The 21,837-nt window shown below is 39.8% G+C and overlaps 2 protein-coding genes across 2 annotated transcripts in view; both read left to right on the forward strand.

The window, feature by feature from the left end:
• LOC120731179 (cytochrome c-like) lies at window positions 1–829 on the forward strand (the record flags this gene model as incomplete). The annotated part of the gene is made up of 2 exons (XM_040028061.1): window positions 1–169; window positions 270–829. Coding segments are annotated over 2 exons (315 nt in total), but the record flags the coding sequence as incomplete, so codon positions are not given.
• Window positions 830–1,071: 242 nt separating this feature from the next.
• The window catches only part of pde11a (phosphodiesterase 11a), a 46,824-nt gene continuing 26,058 nt past the window's right edge, over window positions 1,072–21,837 (forward strand). Inside the window, exons 1-7 of the mRNA XM_040028057.1 lie at window positions 1,072–3,113; window positions 3,624–3,782; window positions 15,910–15,999; window positions 16,610–16,750; window positions 16,905–16,969; window positions 18,623–18,755; window positions 20,108–20,183. Of these exons, the coding sequence (XP_039883991.1) occupies window positions 2,325–3,113; window positions 3,624–3,782; window positions 15,910–15,999; window positions 16,610–16,750; window positions 16,905–16,969; window positions 18,623–18,755; window positions 20,108–20,183 (1,453 nt within the window). The 5' untranslated portion in view covers window positions 1,072–2,324. The remainder of the gene's footprint in view (window positions 3,114–3,623; window positions 3,783–15,909; window positions 16,000–16,609; window positions 16,751–16,904; window positions 16,970–18,622; window positions 18,756–20,107; window positions 20,184–21,837) is intronic.

Here is a 21,837-nt window from a genome sequence, read left to right on the forward strand (position 1 = left end):
CTGGAGACGTTGAAAAGGGGCAAGAAGACATTTGTCCAGAAGTGTGCCCAGTGTCACACCGTGGAGAATGGTGGGAAGCATAAGGTTGGACCCAACCTTTGGGGCCTCTTCGGACGCAAAACCGGCCAGGCAGAGGGGTACACTTATACAGATGCCAACAAGAGCAAAGGTGAATACTCTGTGTACATGCACTCTTTAACCAGCCTTGTAAATCACACAAACTTGATTTTAAGCCTTACTTTCCCCTGTTGTCGCCTACTTTAAAACAGGGGTTATCTGGAATGAGGAAACCCTGATGGTGTATTTGGAGAACCCCAAGAAATACATTCCAGGAACAAAGATGATCTTCGCTGGCATTAAAAAGAAGACTGAGCGAGCTGACCTTATAGCGTATCTCAAATCGGCAACTTCATAAAGATCTCCATATCGGTGCACCTTTTTAGCAATCTTTGTGCCTTAACAAACTGTTCAAGATATCAGGACTTGTCTTTTCCCCAAAAAAATAAGACAAAAGAGCAATCAGTTGTGGTGGCACTGGGATGATAAGTTGTCGCCATTGTCTCAGGTTTACTTGATGTGGACTAAATATCTCCTGGTTTGAACAGGTTTCAGACATAAATTATTAAATAATATACTGTGCATCCATAATGTAGGGACCAAAAAAAGTTTAACTGTCCATTATTTTTTGGGGTGAGTAGGTTGTTGTTTTGTTATCAAGTTATTTGAAGAGGTGTCTGTTCTAAGGATGAATGTGCCTTCTCTGGTTTGATTCCTACCTCAGCTGTCTTTTTGTCATTTCTGAATTTGAATAAAACAACACTAAACATAATGAGAATTTCTTCACCTTTGTTTTGCCCGAGATCATAAAATGCTGAGGAGGCAGAATGCCAGGCTTTGATACACTTGATTTGTCAATCAAATAAAGATTAGAGTGGTGTACTTCATTGTCTTATATGCCAGAGGATGTTGAGGATTTCTATCACAAAACTGAATAAACATGACACACTGGGACACTAGTTTTAGGATTTGAGTTGTTAGTGGGGAGAGAGAAGCAAGGAACTCTGAAGTGATCTTTAAGATGCTGTGACTGATATGAAGCTATTTAAGAAAAAAACCTGCTACACTTTGAAACCTGTTCTGAGTTGTTTGACCACATTTTGAGAACGAAAATACTGGCCAAAAAGACAGAATGCATTTGTAGGGGTCATGTTAAGCAGATAAAGGCATGTCGAAGTTAACCTTGCTTATCAAATCTAGAGGTTTCACGCTTGAATTCAGATTGCTGAACAATGAGGTGCTCATGATAGGAGTCAGATTTGTGCTGGTAGCTGTATCACTGTCCAAGTTGTGGACTACAACTCCCCCTAGTGTTCAAATTACACACCTACTCACAGAGGAACTAGTATAAAGGAATTTGAGTATCTGGCATGCTCACTGGCGATAAAAGTCGCGGTTACATAACTAAATGACACAGACCGCTGCAGACGATGTTTAATATATGCCATGAATAACTTCTTTTTTAGTCGACTGTCACTCATTGATTATCACAGAAAAGCCTTTTTTGTGGAATGCACAGAGATCCATTGTATTTGAATCATGTTAAAGAGTTAATTCACCCACATGGGGTTCCTTTGCTTCAGATAAGCCTTACAAAACTGGAGCGGATCCGAAATATTGAAAGTTATGAACAGTGTGCAACAAATCTACCATTATAGTCTACTGTTTTATATTTTTGTGTAGCTTATTGCATATGTAACCATACGCATTCTGTATAATATGTGCTGGACGGACAGAAGTTAGTATTATCCTCGTCGTTTTCATACTTGGAGCCTGTAATAGGGGCCAAACGGTTCAGATGTCCAGAGGGCTGCGTACTGAAGCAACCCTGAGCTCCTGCTCGTGTGACGAAACGAGCATCAGTGGGACCGAGCCAACCACAGCCAGCGTCATTTGCACACTAGAAGACGCACACGACAGTAACGCTCGGTAGTTGCTGTTTGTTGTCTTTTCAAAGCCCGTGGCAGTCCCAGCGAGCATCAGTTTGCGTCCACGCTGCTTAACCTAGATCTGCTTAAATGATCTTACATTAAGTGAAAACGGCGTGGACATGCTGTGGAGGAATATGCTGGTGCGCAAAGGGAGTCTCCATCGCCACAGAGTGGAGCTGGATATGTAGCCGAAGCTCCAGGGATGCTCCAAGCGTACTGCACCTTGGAAGTTGTCAAACGATTCTTGTCTTCAACCCCCCAGCAAAGCCTCATAGATGATATTTCTCTGCGCGACTTCATGGATTTGGTTCTCTGAGGACCATCTGAAGAACAGACATGGCAGTGTCAAAGATGCTGTTCTCTGACGTGGAAACTTTTCTGGACTCGCATCCCGAGTTATTCGAGGATTACCTGAACAGAAAGGGGAATTATAGCATGGTGGAGAAATGGCTCAAGAATCACCAGGCGAGCAAAAGTCCAACGGCTTCAGCTCCGGCCGAGACAAGAGAGGAGAAGAGCAACCCGTGCAAGGACAGCTGGGCGAGCAAATGTGACGGTTTGCAGCGGAGAGCGTCTCAGAAGGAGCTGCGTAAAACTTTCGCCAGATCCAAGGCAATCAACATCAACAGGACATACGACGAACATGTTAATACCAGGGCGCAGGAGCCGCTGACAAGCATGAGGAGGAGAGCACTGCTGAGGAAAGCGAGTTCTCTGCCCCCGACCACTGCGCACATACTGAGCGCACTGCTGGAGTCCAGAGTCAACATCCCCCAGTACCCTTCCACAGCCGTGGATTTTAAATATTACCTCAAAGAACACAACGAGCGAGAGTTTTTCCTGGAGCTTGTAAAAGACATATCAAACGACTTGGATCTAACGAGTCTCAGCTACAAGATCCTCGTGTTTGTTTGCATTATGGTGGATGCAGACCGGTGCTCCTTGTTTTTAGTGGAGGGAACAGGCAACAAGCAAACGCTAGTGTCCAAATTCTTTGACGTGCACGCAGGCACCACAGTTTTACCCTCAATGAATTCAGACGAAGTTCAAGTGCCGTGGGGGAAAGGGATCATTGGTTATGTAGCCGAGCACGGGGAGACAGTGAACATCCCTGACGCTTATCAGGTGCCTTCTGCTCTGTGTGCATGTGTTTTTGTGCATTTCCATCTGTCACAGGCAGTGAGTCAGATCGTTTTCGTGCAGCTTTTCATTTTATCTCTCACAGTTTGACGAACAAGAGCACTGCTGATAGCTTGGGCCAAAACCACACGTTCACACAAATCACATAAGAGTAATAAAAAAAGTGTTTTTTTTTCTTTCCCCCCCTCAAGTCCACTGTGATTTAATACAACAACTACATAAAGGTGCCTAATAATGGCAACAGCCTTTTTAGATGTAAAAGTCTTAATGGCTGGCCAAACATTTACACTAATGCCTCACCACATTGCTCTACTTTACTACTTTTTGTAGAACAAGCTCCAAACTCGGCAGATGTCCATCAAACTGACATTCCTGTAGACCCGCAGTCATGATCTTTATGTTTAGTGCCCCGTCATCTGAAAAATAGAAGAAGCAAGTGCTCTTTTCCAACAAGTGCTTACACTGTGTCTTTTCTTCTGTGCCTACGGCTTGCAGGATCGTCGGTTCAGCGATGAAATTGACAAGCTGACAGGGTACAAAACCAAGTCACTGCTGTGCATGCCCATTCGCAACAGTGATGGAGAGATCATTGGAGTTGCTCAGGCCATTAACAAGAATTCAAGTGGAGAGCTCTTCACTGAAGATGATGAGAAGGTAATTTAATCATTACAGTTATGAGCATAAGTACTGAGTAAAGAAGACACACATACACACACATGCTTCTCTAAAACAGTGCATCCTCCCTGGTGTGTGCAGAATAAGCTTATGTGTTTGTTCTTTGTTTGATCCCTCCCTGTTTTCTTACATCTTACACCACTAAACCTTCCCACAGGAACTTTGTGCACGTGAATCAAATGACTTTATAAAGCACTACACAAATAAAAATAATATCTGGGGCAGTTTTCGATCACACCATTTCTCATTCTTACATAAATAGAAACAATGCTTGTGGGTAAAAGGATGGGAAGTCACAGTGAATCGGTAATTTATCTCAATAAAAGCATACTGTTTATTTCATTTTTATTCTGTTTTGTTAAATTATTGCAAAGATGAAATAACACATTTATGTGCTTAAATCCTAATGTTACATTTCATAGACTGGCAAAGCAAGAGAAGGAAATGTGACAGACTGCATTTAATCACAGTGAAACAAATAAAGCCATATGGGGTAAAATGGTAGTTTGGGCATGAATTTTAGCCACACTTGTAACATTGTGCAAGAGCTACATCAACTGGCCTGTGCACTTCTTTGGTCCACATGGCAGGTTGAACTGCAGAGATCCTGTGACCTCTTCTCAAGCACTAGACTGACATGTTTGTCTTTGTTTCTGATTATCCTGTATAACACGTCCACATCTAGGTTAGGGATTGGCATGAAATATGGTTCCTTCGTGTTTGAAGATGTCACCTGATCACTTTAGTAACCTGGTCACTGGCTTGATGTTTTATGAAAGCTGTTGTATGAACAGCGATGAGATTTGGCACAAACATTTTTAGAATATTTGGCTAGAACCTGCACACATGCACACACACAGTCCTATTTTCATGTCTTAGTGACATAATGCTATCCCTTGCTGCCTACCCTATTCCTAACCATCAAAAATGAATGCCTAACCCTAAGCCTTAGCTTAAACATAACCTTAACCTAATTGTAACCCTGACACTAAAACCCAATTTTGAGTCTCAAAAATGCCTTCAAACACGTGGGGACAGGCATTTTGTCCAACAAAAGGGTTTTACATCTATTGATAAAAACAAAACAAAACAAGAACACAGCTATTATAGTTAAGAAGAAGCCAGTTTATTGTTCCATAGTTTAATTCAACAATACATACATGCAAGCCTTTTTCATAAAAGTTGGTATGCTTCATAGGACTTAAATAAAAAACTGAATACAAGATCTGAAAAAATCTGTTAAATCCCATATTTAGTCGCAGATAGTAAAAGAGAGGATTTGATGATGAAATCACAAAAACCATGGTTGCCATCAATTCAAATTCATTCACACTTTTCTTGCACGATGATCAGATCAAATTTCAAGTGTGCCATTATTTGGATTTCCTGAACCTGCAAAAGTAACAGTATTAACACCAGAGAAAAGATTACAATGTGAACACATTGCAGGTAGACTGTGAAAATAGTAAACCTGCAAACCATCAGCATGTTATAATTTCCATTGCAAGGAAACTGTGGTGATAATGATAGCGCTTCTTAACCATGGCTTTACAGAGCTGCTAGCAAGGCCTCCAACTCTCACTTTTTTTTGTTATTATTGCAGCACATTGAAGTAAAGTACAGATGAAAGAATAGCCCTGAAGTAATGCTCATGCTTTATGATTCATGTGTGGCATTTCAGGGATGTTACTCAGTTTTTTTTTTTTGGTACATAGACACTGTTTTGTGGTGTTAGCGGCACACAAGCAGCAGGGCTGTAGCGATGCCAGCTGTCATTTTTCATTACCGTCAGCGCTGCAACACTCATGAGTTTACAGTTGCAAAGATTTTAAGAACAGGATGTTTTTTTCTTCATATTTTGCCTCCTTTCGTGTTTTGTTTTGCATTGTGACCTACAAACAGGGAACAGTTTTTTTTCCATTCCCTCCAGTTTGTTGGGTGATTCTTCAGTTTCTGTGACATTAAACTTAGAGTTAGCCTCCATTCTGTTTTTGATATTTAAATTGATAAATAAATCTGCTTCATTAAATTACTTTTAATTATCAGATGACACAATAGATGTACATCTTGGAATTTTAAATGTTATTACAACTGATTAATTTCTCAAGATCTTGCTTGGCTTCAGTTGAAAATCATTGTTAATGTTTTAACACACTGCTTAAAACCCTGAAATTAGTAACTACATCTTAAAAATATCATGATATTTAATGTAGGCCACGCCAGTAGAAGTGATTGGAATCTATTTTGAAAACACTTCCTCTCAGTTATTTTGGCATTTTAAACCTCTGTCAAAATGTATAAAACTGTAATTTAAAGGGTGACTAGGCCATATTACAACCGAGTCACTAGTAAAATCTGCTTTAAGAAATGCTTCTTGCACATTGAAAAGTTTTTTTCAATGAAATTCATACTTTTACTGCACATGTGCAAAGTTGCATTACATAATGGCTTTATTAACGACTCAGTCCAGAGTACTGACATGATAAAACACCTATTGCCTCATCCCACCAGAGCACTTGAACAAATACCATGCTAATTCATGTTATAAATACAGCAAGCCAAGGAAGAACAAAAGCAAAAAATTACATTAATTACACACATCTCCATCTTTAATACACACGCCATGTTTATGGTCACATTTCAATTCAGGGTTCTTCGAATGCCTAACTGCCATCATCACAATGGATATTACCTTTACATGAACAACAGTAAATATTATCATGTTACATACTGTAATACTGAATGTAGGTCATGTAATGTTGTCACAGCTGTTCTTGCTTCTATCATCCCTTGTCATAAAGTATTTGACAAACAACATTAACTGAAGACATCATCGTCCACTTTATTAGATACACCTCTTCAACTGCTCATTAACACATCTAATTTAACATCTAATTAGCCAATCACATGGCAGTAGTTCAACTCTAACCTGCTGAAGTCCAAACTGAGCAACCGAATGGGAAAGAAAGATGATTTCATGTTCATTTCAATGTGGCATAGTTGTTTCTGCCAAATGGGCTGATATGAGTATTTCAGAAACTGCTGACCTACTGGGATTTTTCCACATAACTATCTTTAGGGTATACAGAGAATAGTCCAAAAAAGAGAAAATACCCAGTGAGCGGCATTTCTCTGGGAGAAAATATGTTGTTGATGCCAGAGGTCAGAGGGAGACGGCTTTGAGCAGCTTTGAACTGATAGGAAAGGAAAAGTAGCTCAAATAACCAGTTAGCACACTCACCTAAAATGCAAAAGATTTCTGGCTTGAGCCTGAGAGTTGAAACAAATCCTTTGGAGGATTATGTAAGTGTAAAAGGATGTTCCAAATTAACAATGTGGATCCATCCAGCGTGGCAACCCTTTGTGAATAGGGCATCAACCAAAATAACTTTTCAACACACAGCCTGCCACACCTTGAAGCAGATGAAGATCACACTCCTTTCAGCTAAGAACAGGAATCTGAGGCTAAAAAACATTACCTGGTGTAATGAGTCACAATTTCTGCTGTGACATTTGAATGGTAGAGTCAGAAGTTTGCGTAAACAACAGGAAAACTTGGGTCCATCATGCCTTGTATGATAGTGTCTGGGATATTTTTTGGTCACACTTTGGGATTCTTAGTACCAAACAGCATTTTTTGAACACCACAGGCTACCTGAGTATTGTTGCTGACCATGTCCATCCCTTTCTGATCTGTTCAGATGATCTCAAACTAGCTTCATGAACACCAGACTTATATCATGGATGTGCAACTGACAAATCTGCAGTAACTATGCGATGCTATCTTGTGAATATGTTTCCAGCACCTTTTTGAATCAGTACCATGAAGAATTAAGGCATATTTTACATGCAAAAGTGAGTGTATATATGTAATCTGATAAACAGCAGATCATTTTTTCTCATTCTGTCTTCATTCCTGAGTCCAAACTGACTCAGTATTTATTATTTAAATAATTAACCCCACTGTCTGAATCCATAAACCAAGTTTGAGTCATCTGTCATTAAATTTTCCCAAGGCGGTATGATGTAAAGGGCCGGGGCACTGTGTTAATACCACCAGTATTGGCTGGTAAGAATCTCGCATTGGTTAATGCTTCACTTTACTGCTGAGTAGAATATCCAGTGTGTCAGCAATTAATTTATTGTCACCCCTTTGGACTGCGCCATTTGTGTGATTTTGAATGGTTGCCAACGGCAGCACCGTGGGATTTGTGGCAGTGTTGGGGCAGCCAAGTTACTTAAAGATGATTCAAGAGGACGAAAGCAGACTCTTGGATGAGAACCATCCAGGATATTACTCCATCGGTTAGTAAACACACTGGTCAAGTTTTCAGCCCCAGCACAAAGCCATCGCTGTCAGTGAGTTAATGTAATATTTAAATTTCAAGCAGCTGTCAGGGGAGCAACATCTCCCACAGTGATCCAGATAGCCTTCTGTTTGTGAATGATCGTTTGTCAGAGAGACACGAGGAGCACGTGTTGAGTCCATCAGCGCGCTTGAATAGACGTAGCAGGAAGGCGGTGAAAAGCCGATACAGCGACTTGTTCTCTTATTGCACGAGCCCCTAAAGGAGAGGAAAGATGAAACATGAAAGCACAAAGCTAGCTGTGCTTTTATTTAAGCGTCAGGTTTCACTGTGGCAAAAATGATCTGTCGTATGTTTTTCCTCCACTGCTGCTCTGCCGTCAAAATTACATCTCCAGACTCGATGCGTTGTTTATAATAGATGCAGATTAGGAATTCTTTTTTTCATTTCCCTTGTTTTGAGTATGTTTCACATTTCGTTAACATCACACTAATGCCTGGGATGGCTGCAGCTGAATTAGTAATGAAATGCAATGTGAGCGTCAGAGAACACAGCAAGCTCCCTGTACAGCACAGCTGCAGCCCTGCTTTTATGGAAGACCTTGTAATAAGAAAATGTATCATACCTTTCGAAGCAGATTCCTTTAGAGACATAAGCTTACGTTTATCCTTAAATGATTGTGCTGAAAATTTACAGGATTTTGAACACATTACATGCTTGGTTTTAAATCCCAACAGCCTTAAATTTGTTCTGTTCTGTCATTCAAGATTTGAGACCTTTGGCAAGTCTGAAAATGGTTCAGCCCATGTATAATTGCTGTGTCTCATTATCTTCTGCAAAGGAATTTGGCTACCGACTTAATTTAAGAGTGCAAACTGACCCCATCCTTCCATCTCTATATTTTGCATTACTTTCTTGATTCTTGTCTCGCATGCCTTGTAATACATCCGATGTGAAATGTGTTATTCTTGTGAATTAACTTTTATTAATTCTCCCATGTAGGTTCCATCTGCCAGTATATCTCAACATCTGTGTGAGCTGATTGTCAAACAGCAGTCCCCCCCTCACCACAGTGCTCCCTCTGGCTGCCAAATTCCCTGTCAAATTGGCTCAAAGCATTTCAGTTAATAACCACTTTCATACAATTTCCCAATGTAAATCTGCAGCTAAAGAACAAAGAACACAATTTCAGCTTGGCACCTAATTAAAAAAAAAAAAAAAATCCTAGAGGATATCAGATCAAATCAAATGTAAGGAGTGCATCATACCAGAGTTGCTCATTGCAAAGCAAAAGAAGGGAACTATCACAAGAAATCCTCTTAAATCTTTGCATGTTGCTGTATTAAACTCTGTGTATACTGCACAGGGGTGACCCACACACAGTAAAAGGAGACCTGCCTCCCCAGCCACTAAATAAACAGTTGATGAGAAAAATGTAATCTTCAATATTTTTTTCAGATGTTTAACAAAAGGTCTGATTCTGTTCTTTATCCGACTGTCTTCTGACATTCCAGGAATAATACTGGATCATGTTTATCTAACAGTCATCATATTTGGTTAAAATTAGTCTTCTGTTATGCTTTCTGGGGACTTTGGTTTAACAATTCACTGTGTTATCTACCTTTGATGGCAACAGCAGTGTTAAATATATGCACATTACTTTTTTTTATATGCAAGGGAGCGAGCTGCACCAGGTCAGTCTGAGAAGAAAAACTGTATATAAAAGATGGATGTAGATTCTAGGTCTGAAAAGCCTTAAACTTGCATTATTTCTAACATCCAGCAGGATGTGACTCCTGCAAAAGTCCACTTGTGTAGAAGTTTAGGATCAAATGATACTTCTTAGTTGCTTTAATACCTCATCTATGATTTTATGGTTACAGTTTCAAGTTTCAAGTCTTTTTTATGCAGCAAGATGCTTATTTGGTACATTATGGTTCCAGAATATCAACATAGGCTATACTTTAAGACTAGAGATGGCACGATACCGCTTTTTTATGTCCGATACCGATACCATAAATTTGGATATCTGCCGATACCGATATGAATCCGATATAGTGTATTTTATAATCAATAAAATTGTTTTTCTATACATTTTACATCAGATGAAAACTTTTGTTGTAAGATTCAGAAAATTATTTATTAAAAGCTAGACATGAGAATAAGAAAGAAAAGTATTTCTTTGTGCCCCCTTTTCCCTGTTAATGCCCTACCTGGCCCCCTGGCAAAACTTTGCTAGAACCGCCCCTGCACAGTTACCAGCCGTCAGCTACTTAGAAAAGGATCCTGGTGTGGAAAGTAATATTAAATAAATTCTAACAACAGCTTATCAAGCTTGAACGCGCTGCTCTTGTTTAGCGCAACATCCGCTGGTTTCCTCTTTCTGGCAAAAGTGGGCCAAAAACAAACAAGAGAGACAGAACTCGCGACAGAAAAGCCGATCAGCTGATCATTGATCAGTTTCATGATTTCAAGTAGCAACAGTAGAGGGAGGGAGAGAAGAAGAGGCAGTTGCTCCATATATCGGTTGTTAAGCTTAACGTGGGAATGCTTTACAAACATTCAGAGACGAACTTACACACTTGCTTTACTTCTCTGGGATAGCTTTGTCGGAGAGGAAATGCTGGTTTGGAAGCACGTAGCAAGGCTCCAAATGCTCAGGGAGACCACCGACAGGTCTGGCACACCGCAGCCGCTCTATCACGCGAGGCATACTTCTCCGACGTGCTAAGGTCATGAGTTGGATTACGTCATGTCGCAAGTTTTGTGAGATGCTTTTGTGATACTTAATGGATCGATTACATTTTTTGTTTCTTTCTGATATCCGATCCAGTAATTTAGGTCAGTATCGGACCAATACCGATACTTAATATCGGATCGGTCCATCCCTATTTAAGACATGTACATGTGACTGACAAGTTGCTGCAGTATAGGCAAATACTCATAATCAGAGGCTTCAGAATACGACTCTACAAAATGCTGTGACAAAATGATGTGACATTGGCTACATTCACCTTTTGTATGCAAACTAATCTATGAGTATATAAAAAAAATATAAAATAAAACCTGTGATGGGGATGTCTGACTTGTTGAGGTCAACATGTCGGTAACAGTGGAACCTGTACTAGATTAAATTAAAGCAGTGTTTGTGTCAGACAAATAAAAAGTGTGCAAACCTTTAAAGTACAGAAAGTGTAGTATTGAGTAAAAACTAGAAGACTGTGGGTCCTTCCAGTGAACAAAGCAGAATAAAGCTGAGGATAACAGTTACATTGTCTGTGAAGAGAGAACTAAGTTAAGTTTATGTCTTCCTTTTTAAATCCTCATATTTCACAGTTTGTTATTAACCTGCTTATTAATTCCATCAAAGTTTAGATAAAAATAAAACAAATAAAACATCTGAACTAATTTCCACAGGCAGGTGGAATATGTTGGTTGTATAAGCGGCCAGAAAAGGATGTTTCAAAATTTCTGAATGGATACAAAATCATGCTCTAGGGTTAATTAGTAAATTCATTTCCATTCTGAATTCCAAACTATTAATGATAACTGATTACTCTAATTTTCTCAGCTAAGAAATTAGCATGTGTAAACCACCTTGCCAGATATAGTGGCAGCACACTGATGTTAATAGAGTGCACCTGATGCCTCTATGGGTAGATTTAATCACTAAATCAGCTTTCTGGTTGATGGAACACAAAGTCCATTTTTCTATCCCAAACTGCACTTCAGCCTCAGTGAGTTACTTGTTGCTTGAATGAATACATTTAATATATTTTTCTATTTAAGATAAGTGAAGAATCTGTAGTTCTTTTCTTATTGTAAATCAAGATCCATGTAATGTCAGGGAAGAGGAGAAATTTTCTTTTTTGTCACTGACTACAAACCTCGTTAAAAACAACAACTGTCTCCTCTTTTCACACATGCAAAGCTTTAAAGCGCAACTTTAAAAGATATCCATAGAGAAATGGAGACAAAAAGTATTGTCTGTGTAATTCCCCTTGATTTCTCTCATTTGAAATTCCAGTTACAGAGAAGGAAGTCACTGAGGTTAGAGGAACTGACAGTCCCTGAGGCGGTGGCCAGTTAGCTTTGTTATTAAACCGCTCTTTACTGGTCAGTCCAGAGGTCTCTAGGCAAAAAAATGTCTTGTTTGTAATGCAACCTTGTATAATGGCCTGCTTGACAGAATGTAATTAGAGCAAGCAGTGCTTTTCTTGGCTATGCCTGTTAGTTCCACAGGCAGATCCATAGCCACATCCCCCAAGTCCTGCTCATTAATGAATCTGCTCCTGCTGGGGCTATTGATGGCCACTGCCTTTCTGGAAGATCATTATTAGAGAATTCCATAGGACAGCTGAAATACATTATGTATGAACTCATTGCTCAGCATCATCTGTTTTCTGCATCTGAAAACAGTTGCACAAGGCACTGGATTATGTATAATGACTGAATGAAGTGCATAAAGTTAATTTACCCATTAGCATGACTGAGTAAGTTTTCGTGTCACGTTATGATTAAATATGTCTTTAATTACAGTGGCTTAACATGTAGTTAATGTATCATAACATGCACACCAACAGGACATGGGACAGCAGAGGATTTACACTTTAACGTTTACTGACGTAACGCGATAATTATAAATACACAAGACTATAACTCTGCCCTGCAGAGTTTCAACAGATGAGTGACATAGTTTACTTCTTTCAGGCTATCTTTTTAAAATCTATGCATTTCTAGCCATTTTGAATATTAATTAATAATCCCCCATTAATTTACTCCTCAGTCACTAGAGTATTGATGCCAAAGTAATGGGTCACATACAGCCCGAATTTGATCTTGAGTATACCAGGCCGGTAACCTAAAGACGCTACAGTCATACAAGACGATGGACAGCCTGAGAGGAAAACACAACAGCTTCAGTTTTTGCTGTTGTAAACTAAAGGCACACCTCCTTGGATTGACCACCTTACAGTAGTTTGACCTGCAAGTCATTGGTAATGTCTTTGGAAACCCACTGCTGTGGTATGGTCCAGTTTTAAGAACTGACGATCTAAATAGATAGTGAAAGAAACAAGAAGTATGTCATTTAATTGTTTATCTATTACCTTTTGGCAATTTTGTAGTAAGATTGACCATGGGACAGGTCTTTATCAGTAGAAAAACCTGTAAAACTAAAATTGAGGTCCCCCTTCACATTTTCCAAAGCTGCCCAGTGGGCCAGATTGCAGTCTTTTGCAAGCTCATTCTGGCCCCCGGGCCTAATGTTTGGTACCCTTGGTCTAGAAAAAGTGACCTTCTTTGCAGTTCCAGATCCAGCAGGACATAGGTTTGATACCACTACACTCGATACCACTACATTATCCCCAATCAATTTCTGCTATATTAGTGGTTCAAAGTAGTAGCACTACCACTGTAATACAGACTAGGAAGTTACTGATATGCCACTAACCTTAAGCAGGAGCCAGCAGAAGATGGGTGCACTGTGGCTTCAAAGGGACCACCTTAGTCAATAGCAATACTCAGGCAAGCTGTAAAGTTAAAACAATGCTCATTTAGTAATAAGGGGAAGAAACTGTGCAGAGAAAATATTCCCCACACCATTATACTACCACTACCAGTCTGAATGGTCAATACAAGACAGGATGTTGCCTGCCACCTGAAGGCAACATTTTTGGTGAGCCTGTATCAATTGTAGCCTCAGCCTCCTCTTCGTAGCCAACAGTGGCACCTGCTGTGGTCATCTACAACTGAAGCTCATTGGCTTTAAGGTTAAATGTATTGTGCATTCAGGGATGCTCTTCTGCACACCTTGGTTGCAGTTACTCACTGCCTTCCTATCAGCTCAAAGCAATGTTGCCATCCTACTCTGACCTCTGGCATCAACAACAAAAAAAAAAAAATCCCATCAGCAGTTTCTGAAAAACCTCAGATGAGCCTATCTGGCACAAAGAACACCGTCATGTTCAAGAAATTCAAAGTCACTTAAATCACCTTTCTTCCCAAGACTGTTGCTTGGTTTGAACTTCAGTAGGTAACATCAGGTGGTATTATCACCTCACATGGCAGCAGAAGTGCTGTGAACCGACGGTGTACGTAAAAGAATATTTTCCATGTAGGCCACAGGTACAGGCGTATAGTTTTCCACAGGCTTTAGCATTGTGTTCTCCACATGTTCATTTGCAGCTGATGAGGAACTGATAGATTATAATTTCTGAAAGATGAAAGCGATATCCTTGTATCAGTGGCGACAGCTGAGTAACTTCCCATTCATGTATTGTTGTAATGTCCCTACCCTCAGGTCACACTGAAGGCTGGTAAATATTGGTGGGTCTGTTGTGCTGATTGTATTGTTTACACAGCAGCCAGATGCTAAAGATTGACAACTAAACAAAGAGGCAGCGCAAGGAAGCACACAACCTAAATTCTATTGATTTAATGTTATGGGGCTGAGTGTCACACCGATAAGGCCACATTGTTGGAGAACTGCGGTCATATAGAATTCAAGCCGCACGTTCACATCACAGACATATTTTTGTAGCACTGCAGCCGCTGCTTTGCACTTTCTATACAGGTAAGGTGCGTATTGATATTCATTATGAATCAACTGTGGTAAGGAAGCAAGGAATGTAGTTTGACTCTGAACCAGTAATACAATTCAGTTCATACATACCATACATATTAGCTACAGCAATCAGACCACATCAAGTGATTACATTATTTATGTGAAGAAAATATGAGGGAAATAAGGAATTCATGTTATGAGCCCAAGGCACAGTAAGTCAGACTATTTGGTCAAATGGTAAAATGTCAGTTGAATTGATTTATTTGTCCTAGCAAGTAATAACACCAATGAAAGGCCATTTCTTATTTGTTCCAATTTAATTTAACAGCTAAGTTTTTCCTGGATGAAAATATTACTTGTGTTTTAATTTCCTAATGCTAAAAGAGAAGAGTTACAAACAAGCAAAAACTTTTGTCTTTTGGTTAAATGTTAAATGTTCAGTTAGTACTAAGGGGGCCAAAACGTGCCAAAAAATATCCCTCACATCATTAAACCATCAAAACCAGACTGAACCATCACAGGATGGATTCATGCTTTTGTGTTGTCTTACTGTAGCCTCAGCTTCCTTAGTTAACAGGAGTGAAATCTGGTATGTATCCGTGTGTTGTGTGCTCAGAGATGCTCTTCTGCTTAACGTGGTTGGAATGGGTGCTAATCTGAGTTGCCTAATTATCAGCTACGAGCCATCTGGCTATTCTCCACTCATGTCTAATATCAAAAAGGTATTTTTGACCAGAGAACTGCTGCTCACTGGATATTTTCTCTTTTATGGACCATTCTTTGTAAACCCTAGAGGTGGTTGTGTGGGTAAATACCAGTAGATGAGCAGTTTCTGGCAACAACAATAATGCCACATTTAAACTTAAATCACCTTTCTTCCTCATTCTGATGCTCGGTTTGAAATTCAGCAGGGCATTTTGCCCATGTCTTCATATTCCAATGGACTGACTTGCTGCCTTGTGATTGGCTGATTAGATATTTGTGCTAATGAGCAGTGGAACAGGTGTACCTAACAAACTGTCCGTATAAGTCAAATGAGATTTAATATTATATTGTATTTTTTTATACAACAATAATGTGTTATTTGTGGCATACCTCCTACTTCAAACGATGTTTCATGAAGTCTTACAGTTTAGTTTCAAAGATTAAATGTGGGGGCTATGTGTCTCATCTCAACAAGCGCTTCAAACCTGTTGCTTTATTTAGTCAGCAAATCTGTTGAATATGTCCACAGGTGCTGCAGATGTACCTGCCCTTCTGTGGTATTGCAATCTCCAACGCCCAGCTATTTGCCGCCTCAAGGAAGGAGTATGACAGGAGTCGGGTAAGGGCAACAGGGCCAACCAAGATAATAATCCCCACCTACCCCTAGGATCAGCGGTACTTCCTCCCCCCTCATGCTGACATTGAGGCTGAGTATTGATCAGCAGCAGCCCACTTGTTGCCACTGCAGTGGGAATCTCAGAGCAGCATGCAGCCCTGTCTGGACATTTTCTGTGGACCTGTGGAGGGGGATGGGCGCATATCCAGCAAGGGGCCTGGTTCATGATCTAAATCTCTTAGGGGCCGTTAAGAGATGCACTAATTCATGTCACAGGCATTGATCTGTGATGGAAGAGAACATAATGAGTGCACAGTTCAGTGAGTAGAGAAGAAACCGCATGATTTTTATGTGGTTGTGTATTAAATTCGATTGGCACTCGCTAAGATAAAGGGCCTAATTTTCTTTTATTGGGCAAAGTAATCATATTATATCGTGCTGTTGGTTTATGATTTAGAGATAATGATAATAATCAAGTTTCAATAGCTGAGCGAGGCAAAACATCTTTATTCAAAGGGTCATCACTATTACCTGTTGACCGATTTTTTTTTTATTCAGCCTTTGATTGTTGGGAATAATGCCAGTGGTAACGTTTTCTGTCACTGGTCTTTAGGCACTCCTGGAAGTAGTCAATGACCTGTTTGAAGAACAGACTGACCTGGAGAAGATTGTCAGGAAGATCATGCACCGTGCACAGACACTGCTTAAGTGCGAGCGCTGCTCTGTTCAGTTGCTGGAGGACATTGAGTCACCGGTACTGTTTTTCTCTCTGCTGTCCTGTCATATATGTCAATGCATTTGCGCATGTGCGTTCTTGTTTTTTTGTTTTCTGTTTTCCCCCTTTTTCCCCAGTAAATACTTTGTATGTCCATGAGCTGTTGTGATTTCTTCCCTTTTGCATCTTTCAGGTTGTGAAGTTCACCAAGTCGTTCGAGCTGCTCTCCCCTAAGTGTAGCGCAGACACTGAAAGCAGGTATGTTTCATTCAGAGCACCTCGGTAACATTTGGCCTGATTAAAAAAAACCCTCATACAACCCCCCCCCCCCCCCCCCCTCCATAATTTTCCCTTCCATTTCCTCACTCATCATACCATTACCCTTCTCATTAAATAGTCATATCTGCAACATGGCACCTGTGCATTTGGCACAGAGCCTTTTTGAATCTGCAGAGCGTCCATCAAGGACAAAAAAATATGTATAAAATTTGACTATTATGTAGTGCTGTGGGAGTAATATGCGGATTCTGAATAGAAGGCATACTGTGGGAGCCCTGCTTAATTGGGTTTTGCAGCTTCTCTCTACAGCTAGGCATGGCTGAGTGGAGAAAGAGAGGTTTAATATTGCGTAGGATGTTTATGGATGAAAAAAAAAAGGCTGAAAAGGAAGACAAATTATCCCCCCAAGTCCTGCACTTGCTGTAACTGATATGGTCACTTTGAGGCAGTAGTTACAGTAACTATAACAGTAATTTAAAAATATCATAACACAAGAAATACCAATATTAAAAAATTAGCGATGATGAAAGAAATTTTCAGCCGCTAGACTGGGAAATGTATTCTTTCTGACTGCACGCTCCGATATGTGTTGCTACTGTCACATTTTAAATATGAAGCCAGTTTGTAAATAAAACTGCACAAATTCCTGAAGCACCTCTTCCTAAAGGCTCTCATCTCAGTAACAAGAGAGCTAGGGAAATTTATGTGTGTAATTAAATAAATGCATTCGGTGACAAAAGGTGAGGATACTGTAAGATTTCTGATGTGCCTAAAATCCCCAGCTACTCCCACAAGGACAATGTTCCTTTATGAGAGGGATGAACCGAGGAAGACAGAGAGAGAATTAGGAGAGAAACATAGTAAAAAAAAAAGAAACAGGAGGTAAGGCAGATTGCCATCACACCCATGTGGTTTATTACTGCTGTGCTGTGGTTCCACATCTACACACAGCTGTATCGCTAGATCAAAGGGATCCAAAAGATCTGACATCTGTGTCGTTCCGTCTTTTTTCTAACCTTAAAAGACAAAATGAGCCACACTGAACATTTACTTTGGCATATTTGAAAGTAAAAACTCAGTGATGGCACTCTGCAATAAGATGTAAACAGTCTGAATAGTGATGCAGGTGTCTGGCAGAGAGTGGGGGCACCGTCTAATCAGAAAATAGCTCATACTGTATGCTTAACTTTTCATTACTTTCATTACTTTTTAAAAATCAAGTAGCTAAAAATAAGATTGTTTGCTTATTGTAACATTTCTAAATGCGTATAAAGGGGGTCTGACCTGTGCTCATTTCCAGCTCCCTGTTTTATTCTTGGACTCTGCTGGAGCAGCTATGTGTGAACCACAGTTCATGTTAATCCTTTATAAATGTATTCTACACTGGCTTGTTCCCCGGCTTGAAACAAGTTGTTTTAACTACATTACCTTTCCCCCTAAGCCAGCTTGTTTCTAAAGGTCTGAACAGCAGTTTTTTGGGACTGAACCTTTGAACCTTTAGGTCACAAGGATTCATTTCACATATCCTCACCTCATCTCACACAGTCTAATTAAACAAATCTGGTTGAGAACTTTTTCTCCATGATGTGTCTTTTGTCATCTATCTTGTTTTTTTTTTTTTTCTGACCATAGTTTCAAAGACAGCATGGAGAAATCATCTTACTCAGACTGGCTCATCAATAACAGCATTGCGGAGCTGGTGGCTTCCACAGGACTGCCTGTAAACATTAGTGACGCCTATCAGGATCCTCGCTTTGATGCTGAGGTAACCACACAGTAACATACTTCCTAAAGTTCACATCACTAGGATTTAAAAAAAAAAGGTGAAATGATTTGTGGGACTTGTATGAAATACACCTGCTGTGATTGTCTTGCATTGTGATATATTATATACAACGTGAATTCAAAAAGCTGAGACCAATAAAAACATACCTGATTTAAATCTGCCCACTGTGCTCTTCAGAGTCGTTTCCTTGTGCACTTCTGGCCTTTTTCACGTGGCCCTGCTTTGTTTGGATAAACCTGTTCTGACCACTTCTCTGTCCTAAAGATATCTTGTAACTCACTGTTTCAAAACTTGAAAAACAGAAGGAAGTTGCACGGGGAGCCAAAACTGCCAAGTAGGACAGGTGGCAAACAATGATTTTGTTTTTAAAGTTTCACAGCATTGTGAGCAGTCATGCGATGGCACATGTTAGCTGGTCTGAAGCAAATTTTCTACGTCAGACACTTGAAGACATTACAGTTCTCCACATTGACAATCTGTTGGGACAAATACATGGCTATGTTGTGTATATGTACAATGGTTTCCTAATAATTTTCACATTAAGCAACTTATTTAAGTTTAACATTTAACCTGGATTCACACAATAGTGAAGTGCTCATACAGATTAAACTGGCTGCCAGTTTTTTGAGCTGGTGAAGCCTCTTGAAAATGTCTTTATAGCTCTCTGCACACATAAACGTACATTTTCCGAAGCTGTTCTTTCTCATTGCACTGCAGGAAATGCTCTACTTAAGACACTTTCACACTAACTGAAATACTCCGTTGGGTTTCGGTGATGGAGAGTGTAGCTGGCGGGTAAAAGTCTGGCTAGTGTCCAGCTGAGTGTGCATACTGCACTTGATCTTCCAAACAGAAGTATTCTGTCAATGCCGCACTTACAATAAAATCATATTCTTAAAATCAGTCTCAAATGCATCAGTTTAATGCAGTAGCCATTCAGAATAGTTGTAATCTGTTTTAAAGGCCTTTGAGTGCACATCCTCTGTCCATGTCCTTGCCCCAAAGTGGAGATTTTAAAGAAAGTGATTCGGAACTATTACAGCAATAGCTATAGACTTATGGCTTATAGTTATAAACTTCTGTGCAGTACATCAGTTTCACGTTTTATATTTGGACTATTTTAAACTGCACTGTATAAATAAAGAATAATTATAACTACAAGCAAATTTAACAGGTTTTTCACTCATTTTTTTCATGATATTGATGAGGAAAAAAACCCAAAACACTGATCACATAAGAGAATGAAAACATTTTAAATAAAGTAAATAAACATTTATTATTTACATTTTATGTAGAATAATTACAATGTTTTATTCTCCCACTTTTTGCAGGCAGACCAGTTCTCTGACTTCCATATCCGCTCAGTGCTTTGTGTCCCTATATGGAACAGCAACCACCAAATTATCGGTAAGTTAATACACAAAAAATCTTCTAGATTCTCAAATTCTTCTGTTTAAAAGTTTCTGGTGTGGCTGAATGACATTAGATACTAAAGGATGTCTTTAGGCACTTACTAAGGTTCTGGATAGCTTCTGTTGCTACAAAGGAATGCAAAATGTCCTAAAATATCATTTTAAAAGTCATTTGTAGAAGGGTCCCTAGCTGGAACCAATAGCAAGAAGTCAAGCCATAAAACACCACCACATTCCACATACCTTTGGCTGCATGTTGTGTTCAATTGCAGTAATTTCATTACCACTAATACTGCACAGGCATGCACCTTTTTGCTGCATAAGGCAGAGAATATAAGAGGGGGAGGGCTTGAAAATTTGTCCAGCCGAGACTGCATGATTAACTCCATGCTGCACCATCACGCCACACTTAGAGGTGGTTCCCTTCTTCTGGCAGCGTGCTTTGTGTTTGTGAATCAGCCCCAGGCTAACACCACACTGACACTCTGATAAATCATTGATCTCTCGTCTGGCTTTGGCGCTGGATATTGCAAGGAGGAGCGACGATAGCGGCTCTATTCAGTCCACTGAGATCTGACGCGGGAAGCCATTAGTTTTATTTGAGTGCAAAGTGATCAGCATATCTGGTGCAGATGGTTGGTGAAGACCTGTGTGCATCTTTGCGTAGGTGTAAGTGCATTTGTCAGGGAGGGGAGAGGAAGAAGAACACAAAGAGTGAGGAAGAAACACAGTGTGTGGGTGGCACCTGAGGATCTGGAGTGAAAAACCATTATACAAACAAAGCAGCAGAAGATGAAATTCTTATATCAAGGCTACATTCAGCTAGAAAAATTAAAGCCCTTGTGTCATCCGCAAGGTTCCAGCAGACTCATTCAAAATATAAGCAAAATAAATACTTTAACAATAATAATGATTAGTGAAATCCATCTTAGCATATTATGCATCATTGAAACTGACTTTAATAAAAGCAGATGGCTCACCAGGTATTTTTAATGATTTAATTTCCTGAATTTAATGAATATCTTTTTATAAAAAAAACACAATTATTTTGCTATCCAGATAAACAGAGAGAACAAACCATTTTTTTTATTATACTTAAATCCCTAGTCCCTTTAATGTAGTACACTGTGTACACTACCTATTTATTTGTGTAGTATGTGTTTTGACAGCGTAGTTTTGTCTGAAGTCTGAATCACGTTTGTAGCACCTTCTCAATCTTAAAATGCAAAAACCACAGCCCAACAGTTCTACCCAACTTTGGACCAATTTCTAAATTCTTTATTTCCATAGTATCCCTGTATTTAACTGGGAGAAGCGTTTCAGTTTATGTGGGGTTCCTCAGGTGTCTGTTCTTGGCCCAAGTTCAATCATGAGAAAGCGTGGCCCCTCACTTCCTTTTTATGCAGATGATTCTCAAAATTAAATCTTGATTTTAAGATTTTATTCTTAGTTTTTTCCCGAGTGACAGGAGAAGGGAGCCGGAGATCGACAGACGGATTGGTGCTGCGGCCGCAGTGATGCGGATGTTGTACCGGTCCCAGGACACGCTGGAGAGATTATATCTCTTGGCTGGCCTGGGAATGCCTTGGTGTTCCCCTGGACAAGCTGGAGGAGGTGGCTGGGGAGAGGGAGGTCTGGGCTTCTCTGCT

The sequence above is a fragment of the Simochromis diagramma genome, unplaced genomic scaffold (genome assembly GCF_900408965.1).
Source record: "Simochromis diagramma unplaced genomic scaffold, fSimDia1.1 OVJJ01000343.1, whole genome shotgun sequence".
Lineage (NCBI taxonomy): Eukaryota > Metazoa > Chordata > Actinopteri > Cichliformes > Cichlidae > Simochromis > Simochromis diagramma.